The sequence below is a fragment of the Xiphias gladius genome, chromosome 3 (genome assembly GCF_016859285.1).
Source record: "Xiphias gladius isolate SHS-SW01 ecotype Sanya breed wild chromosome 3, ASM1685928v1, whole genome shotgun sequence".
Lineage (NCBI taxonomy): Eukaryota > Metazoa > Chordata > Actinopteri > Istiophoriformes > Xiphiidae > Xiphias > Xiphias gladius.
Genome location: NC_053402.1, coordinates 7,812,787 through 7,823,484, shown reverse-complemented (window position 1 = coordinate 7,823,484; position 10,698 = coordinate 7,812,787). Strand labels below are relative to the sequence as shown.

At 42.0% G+C, this 10,698-nt stretch overlaps 1 protein-coding gene across 1 annotated transcript; it reads left to right on the top strand.

The window, feature by feature from the left end:
* Nucleotides 1–16: 16 nt before the first annotated feature.
* nol12 (nucleolar protein 12) lies at nt 17–2,758 on the top strand. Its single transcript, XM_040123015.1, has 6 exons — nt 17–626; nt 1,192–1,297; nt 1,415–1,463; nt 1,571–1,716; nt 1,839–1,936; nt 2,275–2,758. Exons 1-6 carry the CDS (start codon nt 517–519, stop codon nt 2,468–2,470), a joined length of 705 nt encoding a protein of 234 aa, XP_039978949.1. The 5' UTR covers nt 17–516; the 3' UTR covers nt 2,471–2,758.
* Nucleotides 2,759–10,698: the final 7,940 nt, after the last annotated feature.

The following is a 10,698-nucleotide window of genomic DNA, read 5'->3' as shown; positions in this document are numbered from 1 at the left end:
ATAATGAGGGAGTGGAAGTCTGCTGCAGAAAACAGGTGATCGCCACAAAGTTGTCAGAGGGGTCCGGATAGTGCAATTACTAAATAAGAAAATATAAAATAAAATACAAGAAGGAGAGTAAAATAGTGGCAGTCCTTATATCATGATGGATACAGACCATGTAATCTAATTTCAAGTTCTCATGAATATATAAGACAAGGAGACGTGATATTGAACACATCATGCCATCAACAGCTATGCAGTTTTAGATAATATATGGTTAATGTAGTTTAAATTGAATTAAGCAGCAACGACAGCACCCTTTAAATCATTTTTGTATAAGCTGAGATGTGACTACAGTCACTGTTCAGTCTGAAGATCTTTGAAACAACAAAGTCTTTACGTTGTCCTTAACGTTTTGGTTGAGTGGAACATTTCAGACTATTGTGGACGCGTTTCTAGTCGGACAACGTTAAATGTGTGCTCCCTAAGATGAGAAGTCGGTAGTAGGGAAGGGTAAACTCACGTGCACAAAACATGAAAAACACGAAAAAGCACAACAATGTGTTCAAAAAAGCGAAATTCAAGCCAGGATCGAAGAAAAGAGAAAACAAATGCATCGTAATGTTTGACGACAAAGACAGGCAGTAAGTATATCTTCTGATAACAGTGTTTTAACAAATTGCAGCTGTTAGATAGCAACTTAGCATTAGCAGTCACTGGTCTGTTCCAATATCGGGCTAGCATCAGCTTTCTACCAAGAATTTTTGTTACTTTGAAAACATTATACGCAATATGTGTTATGCTTAGGTTATAATGTTTTATGTGTAGGTTGATTTATGCCAGAATTAAACAAAACCAAGTAAGTGCTATTATTTTTAAAATACCACCACGTTTAACAGTAGGTTGTTAAATTATAATAGATTTTCTTTAACCTTTGAAGCATTTTGGTGTTGTTCTAAGATATCCTACTCTATTCTTTCATTTAGGAATACTGTTAATTTCTTGATGTGTTTAAACTTCGAAAACCCCTTACTGACCAAGATATCAGTTTGAATTGTAAGCTAGAGGTTTCACTTAAAACCAAAATAAACATACCAAGCCAAGTTTGATTTAATTAATGTTATTGTCATATATATCCTGTACTATATATTAACCTGCAGAGTCTGAAAAAGGTGACTGGTTTCTTAAGTTTCTCCTCTTCTCTGTCAGGGACTACCTCACTGGTTTCCATAAGCGAAAAGTGGAAAGGAGGAAAGCAGCAGTGGCAGAAATTCGAAAGAAAATCAAGGAAGAGCAGATTAGAGTCCGAGAAGAGGTAGGTGTAAAGTAAAAGAGGAGGGAGTTAAAATCTGATTTTGTTGGACCCAAACTGAACTGTGTGGGCACGTAAGGAAAGGATGTACTGATGTTATGTTTGGCCATCTCCCTTCAGAGGCATAAGGAATTTATGAAGATGCTGAAGGAGAGGACAGAAGCTCTAGGTGAGTGAAAAGCAAAAGTCAGTTTCGGGTTATTTTACCAATTAGTAGCCCTTGAGAATTTGTACTGATTTCTTTTTTTTTCCCCCTCACCTGTTTCCACCTCTCAGAGGACATTGACGATGATCTGGAAGATGTGATAACCAGTACAACAGAGTCTGTACAGTACGATCACCCAAACCACACTGTCACCGTGACAACCATCAGTGATCTTGACCTCACTAGGGCTCACCAGCTTGGACCTGCAGCAGTTGAGGTAAACAGTTAATCCTTGATTCATCCACTACTTATAGCTCTACATGGTAACTCTGAAAGATATGGATGAATGATATTGATGGCAATAAAATGACATTAAAACTGAGAATCTTTGCTTTCAAGGTTAATAAGGAGAGCAAGGATGAAGAAAAGGGGGAGGAAGAGGAGAAGAAAACCAATGCAATGCCAAGAAAAGCAGGGAACCCAATCATGAACAAAAAGTAAGCTGTTCATCATGCAGGTCTCAACATATTAGCATCAATAAATGTGGTTAGTTTTTCTTTTCATAAATTGAATATTTTTTGTATTTTGGCTTTTTGTCAGACACTTTGGACTCCGGCAACTTGTGACATAACATTTGTCTTTATTTTTTATAACCTAAATGTTGGATTGAGTAATTTCAGTGAATGCATGTACACCCCTCATACACAATGGTTACATGATGGCTTTCTAGAGATGTTAAATCTTAAATTTGTCTACCTGCTATCTTCCATCCCCTCTTACTCCAGCTGTTTGTTTTTTTTCTCTCTCTTTCTCCCGCTCTCCCCTGCTGCTACAGGATCCGCTCCCTAACAGCGTCGCTCAACGCTTACACCAGCAAGCGGAAGAGGAAAGGGAAGCAGGAAGGCCGAGGAGGACGAGGCTGTCCGACAGACAAGAGACCTGGTGTTACAGAGATTAAAAGGAGAGCTGGGAGGACCAGCAAGTCGCAGAGACGTCGACAGACTGGAAAGAGGGTGCATCATCAGGACTGAAAGAGTGTGTGTCTAAAAATACAATATAAGGTCTGACCTTGGAAGAGACTTGACTTCTTGCGTCAGATTTATGCTCCTGTGTTTGAGCGGGACAAGCGTGTGCTGAAAAGTTTGTAAAATTAACACAAGCTGATGTGGACACTCAGTGTCTACAACGTGTTGTTCCTGCCGCTTGAAATCTTGTGCCCAAATTTGTACATTTTTCAAAGTAAAACTGTTTTTTTAGATTTATTTAATAAAACAAACTTTACTGTATTTACTGAAATTTTGATTAAATGATTAATCTTGCTAATAAGTCACCTTTTGTTGCAGTGATATGTTACACATCGTCAGTGTGCTCTGTGCGGAATTTCGTCCCTCTGTGCTCTATTGTTTAATAGGAAACCTGACGCTATTGTCAACGTCCTCTCTAGAACATCAGGAAATCAACCCTTAGCTCTGTGTTTCCTCATAGCTAAGTATTACCTGTGTGTGTGATCTAAAGGAGGACCAACCAGTGTTTCTTTTAGAGCATCTTATTCACTGTTAAGATGAAGAACCTAAAACCACACAGCCACAGGTTTTAATGTATGTTAAACCCCCCTCCTCACCAGTGTTAATTTATTTACGTTAACCTCAGCCAGCATGTGCCAGGTGTCACTAGCATGAATGTTTCATTTCGCTTTCTAAAGCGCATGATATTTAATACAACCACTCAATAGGGGAACCGGCAGGCCACTGGCTCCATGTTGGCTCTTGGTCTGTGTGTACTATAGGGTCTCTGCTGTATTAACTGAGAGCCACCATGGCCATCATGGATGCTTCAGTTTCACTCATTGTCAGAGTGGCCAATCAGATTAATTTGAGAATTTGGCAGCTTGACAGGATAGAGAGCATGGGGAAGAGGAGGCATGTGCCTGATTGGGGCTTGAGGGGTAGTTTATCCTCGGACTCCTTATGACATATTCTAAATTGAGGTGACTGCGGAAGCTTATCTTGTCAGGTAATGCTCATCAATTCTCTTATCATTTTAATATCAAAGCCATCACAAAATGTCTGCTACTTTCACTATCCCATGTTTCGCTGTCTCAATAGGTTCGTTCACCTTTTCCTCTATTGCAGGTAGTGGTGCATGTAAAAGTTGTTAAATGACTGTGTGTATGTGTCTTGTGGTTGATAGCTACTCTTTGTGGAGCTTTGACAGTGCTCTGGGTAGACTGTGTTTCACTGTCCTCTATGTTGATTAGTTATCACCTGCGCTCACAGTTCCACTTTAAATGTTGCACGAACCATGAAATAAAAGAACCTCTTTAGTATTCATTCTGAGCTGCTGCTCTGTGTTTACACATGTCTGCAGTAATGCAGTGCCACAGCCAAACTCAACAGCATGTAGGATTTTTATTTTTATTTTTTTTATATTTAAAGGCAAGACTATTACATGTTTTTCTTATGTAATTTAACACTTGTAAAAGATGCTCTGCAAGTTTTTGAAAATATTTAATTACTGACATCTAATTAACGAAGTGCGATATCCAATGTTTTAGTCAATACAGTCTTTCATTTACTCTCATAGAGGTGTTACTTATTTTCTGTTCAGTGTATTTCATTGTGATACCACTCTTCGACCCTCTGTTGCTGTTTCTGAGTTTTCTCTGCGTGATGCCATGAGTGGGCAGGTTCCTCCTACGGACCCACCATGCCCCTCTCCAACGATGAGCCCATCTGCCCCAAGTTCCAGCCCAACATCTTTGACCCCTCCCGCTGCCATCAATGCCTGCGCCAGAGGCACCTGCACGCCGGCGCAGGGGAGAGCACCGAGGTAGTACCACAGCAGAAATCCACAGCGGACAATGGAACAGGGGCTATAACTGGAACTGGGACAGGCAAAGGAGTGTTGTTAACACCAATCCCATTCCAGGCAGAGGAAAGAGACAACAGCAGCAAGGTGAGAAAGAGGAGAAGCCAGAAAGGAAGAGGGAGGGAGATATACAGAGCAGCTAGGTAACAGGGTAGAGATGAGCAGAAGAGTAGAATATGTGCTGAGTGATGGGATTAGCTCGACATGAAGATAGACAGGAAGAAAGCATTAGAGGTCACAGGTGAAGTCAGCAAGACACTGGGGTTAGATGCTAAGTCAACGGAAACAGTGAGACACTACTGCTTGTATTGCTTTATATCATATCCGTCTTGCAGATCTAAAATTATGTACAAACTTTCATGATGCAGTTTGGAATTAATCTATGTGAGCAGGTCTTGTCTTAGACAACAGAACATCTTCACTTGAACCAAAAGTCAGTGTTTCTGTGGGTGAGTAAAATATCATAAAGCCCTTCCTAATTTAATGTAGTTACCATGCAAGCACAGCTAGTGAGATCATGTATGAGTCTTTGTTGCTTGTGAATAAATTAAGAAAAGGTCAGAGACAGAGAATGAGGGATAACAGCTAGGTGCAGGGCAGTAGCAGCGGCTCTTATTATAAATTAACGAAGCTGGATCACTTACTGGCTTCTCAGGAGGCTGACAATGTACAGAAAGGATGGGTGTGTTTGCAGTATTAAAATTACGATTAAAATTAATTATTAAAAACTGTGACAACTCTACATTTTTCTATGTATCCTGCTTCTATTACATAACTGCAGTTGTCTGGTGACAGTATTGTATCTCAAAACAGGGTGGGCAGGGAATTGAAGCACTGAAGTTCCTTTGTAATATCATACATACAATCCCTGAAAGTTGTAGATATCAGTGCCAGTTACTGCCATTTCCAGACAGTTTTACAGTCTTTTTTGCGAGAATCTATTTCAAGAGAGGGATTTTTGGCAAGAAAAAAAGTAATGAAATATTGATGAGGAAAGCCACAGGCCAGGTCGAGTTACAGAGGTGTAACTCTAATCGAACAGCAGACTGAACATGTGAGTTTGTGCAAAAGGAGGACAGAGGCGACAGACACTATTGGGCTAACCCTTTATTCTAAGAGATGGAGCTGGACATACAGATTTAGGAGTGCTATGTATGTACATTCCTAATGTAAAGTCACTGTGTTTTAGCCTATTTGCTAAAAAAAAGCTGTCTGAGGTTTTGATATTGACATTTTTTAAGCATCACCTTTGTTTGGTGGTACACTCATTGTCAAAAACATCATCAGTGCATCCTCCTCTGCGACTTGGATAGAGATGGAGTTTGCTGCGACACTGTGATTGGCCTGTGTCTTGCCTTGTCATCCTATCAGGAGGAATCTGACGGCCTGTCGGTGGCGAGCAGCTACTGTGATGTCAATGGACGCCATCGAGGTTATGGGGAGAGCTCTTTGTGCATCCTGAGCCCCGACTGTGAGCTCTATATCTGTGACAGCGACGATGACGACAGCACTGACAGGTGGGAGTACGGGATGGTGATAATAAGTCATTTTGACTTATTGTATACTTGTCTTAAATGTGTAATTTCAGTGTTTTAGTGAGCTAGAGTGTCATTGCAAGTGTTGTTTAATCATTTAAAAACATTGCCAAGTGCTGTAGGGTGTAGTCATATTTTTTGAATCTCACCAGATCTATTCACAATGTTCTCAGACCCAAAACGTTCATGTTGTGTGATGCATTTGCATAGTTTCTCTATGAAATTCATATTAAACAGATTTAATCTCTCTCTGTCTTCCTTCTCGTTATCTCTTTCTTTCCCCCATCCTTGTGGGTCTTCACTTTCTCATTCTTTCACCTTTCAATCTGTACTCTCATTATTCCTCTCCCATCTGCTCTTCCATGTAGCTGTCCTGACCAGAGTGACTACCAAGAGTTCAGCAGCTCCGTCAGTGCAGAGGACGAATACCTGCTGATCCATCGCCGTTCGACAAAATTTGGCATGACCCAGCTTGACCCCCCAGCACACCGGCCTAATCCTCGGGCATCCATGGACAAAGCTCAGAGCAGAGACAGCTTTACTAGGCGATCAGGTACATGAAAGCTGACCTTGTATATTGTTATATTTGTCAATTGTTTCATTCATTTCTTGGCAGATAGAATACAGAAGCAGAGGAAGTATGGTAAAGAGAGGGAGAAACGTAACAGCATCACCTATCTCTCATTTTAAACACATGTAGTTCTCAGTATGAGTCCTGTGGACCAGTAGACTGAGCCTTTAGTAAACCTGTGACTTAGTGCACTTGACCAATCCATATCCAGTTACAGCCAAAGGTGTTCTTTACTTGGCAATACTGTTTGATGTCACCAGCTGAGGTGTCCCAGAGCAATTATCAGTAATACGATATAGCCTGGTTTGTGTCAGGAAATCTCTGGTAGTTGCTCTGTAGTTGAACTTTGATGTGTGTGCCTCTTATTTCTGTTATCCCTCCTTCTTTCTATTTCTGTCACATTGCCTGACTTTTTTTTTCTTCTAGGGATGAAAGAAGACAGAGAGAAGCGTGAAAGTGGCTACTTCTCTCTGGGGAAGGCAGCGGGTGCCTGTTCTTGCCGTGATAACAGCACGCCTGCTCCTTTCCGCCATTTTGAGCGAGGACATCCCATCTTCAGCAGCAGAAATGTAGAGCCCAAAGACATCATCCCCTTCAGAAACCCTAATCTTGGTGTGGCCTCTGAAAGGCAGATACCAGAGAATCTAAACGAGGACCTCCCTGTGGAAATCCCTCCTCCTGACCCCTATGAAATTGCCATTGAGGTTGAGGCGCAAGTCGGCCCTCGCTCTCCAAGTCCTACTCCTTTTAAGATAGCGGAGTCGCTGGCATCAACAGGCCGAAAGGGCTTCAACAGTTCATGTAGCCAGGGAAACCCTTCGTCTCATGTCTCTTCCTATCAACAGTCAGGGCGTTTTGATTCCTCAAGGCTAGGTTCAGCTCTGCAATCACGCTCTTCTTCTCCCTCGCGTGGAAATGTATCATTTAGACGCAGTGAGTCCACTGCCTCCCTCAGCAGGCAAAACTTTGGTGGTGGAGGGTGGTCTCAAGGGACGGAACCAGGATCCAGAAGCTCCTTGCAAAGCACACATGCCCGACGTGTTGAGTCAGGAACTCTGCCAAGAAACTTCAAATCATTTGCTAGTTCAGTCAAATCCCAATCCAGCACAATTTCTGATTTTAGGAGTGCCTTGAGGAAAACAGAAGTAAATAGGTCTTTAAGTGGTCGTGGTCATGACAGCAGAAGCTCATCTCCCTCAAGGAGCGGCTATAATCCTCCAAGCCAAATGTCTCTCTGCAAAACTGAAACCACCAGCAGTTCACCACATGGCCGGGGGCGTGACAGTCGTACTTCATCTCGGTCTGGGAGAACTGGGAGTCGGCATGACAGTCACAGTTCCTCACCGCCAAGGAGAAATTACAGTTTGTCTAGCCAATCCGTGCTTTGTAAATCTGAATCCATTATGTCCCTAAACGGACGTAGTCACTATGGACGCTGTGGCTCCCCCATAAGAGAGGGCTATGATATTGAAAGCCAGGCTCTGCTGCGAAATTCGACTGCAACAGCAAAGAATGGACTGAATGATCAACAGCATGAACATGAAATCCCTACCATGTCTCCAGCCAGACGAGGTTATAACACATGGAGTCAATCCACACTCCATAAAACTGAATCAGGCACTGTTGGTAGCAGTCGAGGTCGTGAAAGCCGTTATTCCTCCCCTGGAAGAAGAGGTTATGAAACCCCTTGTCAGTATCATCTTAGAAAAATAGACACCAGTGGTTCATTGAACAGCAATAATCGTGAAAGTTGTAACTCTTCACCTTCAAGGAGAAGCTATGAAGCTCCTTCTCAGTCTGTGCTGCGCAAGTCTGAAGGAAATAGCTCCATCAGAAGTCGTGATATCCACAGTTCGTTACTTTCAAGGAAAAGCTATGATGTTCCTGACCAGCGCTCACTGCGGAAAACAGAAACTAGCTGCTCCCCACACAAAAGCCGCGACTCTTCTCCCATTGGAAAAGGCAACAGTGAACCACCAGGCTACTCAGTCCTCAAAAATGCCACTAATGGAGACTCCAGACATTCCTTTCAGAGAAAAAACATTTACAATGACTCAAAATCTGACTGCAAACACTCACCACACTCCTGGCAAGAATCAGCTCATTCCCTTCGCAGCTTTTCATTGTTTCATGCTGCTTCACCCTCTAGACAGACAACAAATGGCAGCAGAACAGTTTCCATCACCTTGGAAACACTCAGGAACCCCAGCAGCATCAGATCTGGGGTTGGTAGACACGTTCTTGAGGATCGCTGCCCCTCTCCAAATAACAAGAGGACCTCCCACTGCCCACGCAGCCCTTCTCCTTCACCTCAGATTCAAATGCGGAGGCACACCTCCTCCCTGAGCTCCATGGAGTCCTCAGGGTCGGGCCAACTGTCAATGGGGTCCACAGGACGGAACAGGGAGGAATATGCTATGATGGCCAACCTGCCGAAGGTCAAAATAATCCATCAGAGGGAGGTACCAGCCAAAATGAGGCAGCCTCAGAATCAGCGGCCGTCTCGGAGACAGGAACTCTTCAAACCAGCCAGGTCAGACGTATAATAAACCACAAAGAAGGACTGGTGTTGGCAAAAATATTTAAATACTATGTACCTTAGTTAACATTACAAAGTGAAATGGTCCAGTTACATGTATTCTCATGGTATTTAATGGTATAGATCATAAACACCTTATACTAAATCTAGATGGCTTTGCGTCTTCCATACCATCAGATTGGATAAATTTGATCAAACACATTGATAACCTGTCTTTGCTGTTCTAGCCACTCCTTGAGCAAACATCCATCCAGAGAGTGGGAAGAAGATCCAGTGGACACTGAAAGAGAATGGCACTATAGTGGTAGTGGGTATCTATCTCGGGCTCACTCCTCCACCTCATTGCAGGTACGCTGGTTGGGGCGAAGGAGACATTTAGTAAGCAGAGTTTTTTTCTTTTTCTTCTCCATTTAGCTGTCTAAATCCATGTTTTTTAATGGATTAACCTTAAAAAAATACACATTTTTGAATGTTTGAATTTTTTACATTTGGTAAAAAGGTAATGGTACTCTTCCTTTTTTCTTTCCAATAAGGGTAATCAAGTAACTTATTGCATTTTTGAGACTTCAAAGCACAGAGAGACATGACTGGAATAGAGAGAATAGCATGAGTACAGAAAGCCTGGGAAATGGGCTTTAAATCCATACAGCAGTATGCAGACTGCATTAAGCACCTTTTCCCCTTGTACAATATAATCCATCACAGTAGAAGTGTGGTTTGTTCTCTGTGATTTTCACCTGCCTAATGTGTTAATGCTTAACCACATCTTCCACATACCATACACCAGATTTGGTGTTAAAAAGTCTGTGGATGTGAAACTCTGGAGGTTTCTATATTTGCGTATCAGGACTTTGATTATCTTCATAACTACAAACCTTTCTTCTCCAGAGGTCTGGAAATCCCACAGCAGATGAGGGCAGTTCTCGGAAAGGTAATGACCACAGATCACAACAAATGCAGGTATGTCGCGCAGCCAGACCATTTACAGTAAGTGTGTGTTTTTTTACTATATGAATGTGCGTGTGTATGTGAAGAAAACCTCTCCTCCACTGTGCAATACGGGGAGGAGAGATTTTATACAGTTGAATTTTCTCTTATAACTAATGTTTGTAGTGAACATCATCAATGCTATGCCATGTTTATTGCAATTTGGTCTATTTCAATATAAGCTGTCTTTCTGGTACATATTTACTAGACTGCTGTCGGCAGCCTGTCAAGTGTTCACACAGATTCTGTCTCTAATTGTACAGCTTTATTATGTACTTGGCGAACTAACCTGCTGGCATTTCTATATCTATACTGTGTGGCATTTTAAAATTTCTGTTTGTTGTGTGTCTGTAGACTTCACCTACACCCTACAGGCATTTCATAAGACTTACTTAGCTTTGTCAATTGTGGTCTGCTGGGGCATGTGTTGAAATTCCTGGACAGAAACCAACAGCTACCAAGAGAGGATTTTGGAGGGGGGAGTGTCACTTTGTATGCAACCCCAAAGATATTGAGTGGGAAAAATATAGCCAGTAAATTTTTTCTGTAGGGGATAAATAAAATTTTCCATGTCATGGAGCCCCAATATTTTTGAGAGGTTTGGTCCCAGGTAAAGAGAAGCAGTGACACATAATATTGAACGGTCTTTTTTTTTTAAATACGTTTTCTTGTTATTGTAATCTATTGTGGGTGCAGTTGATCGGGACTAAAATATTTCTCATGTGGCAGGGGACACCCACTAAATCCCTTTCACCCCCT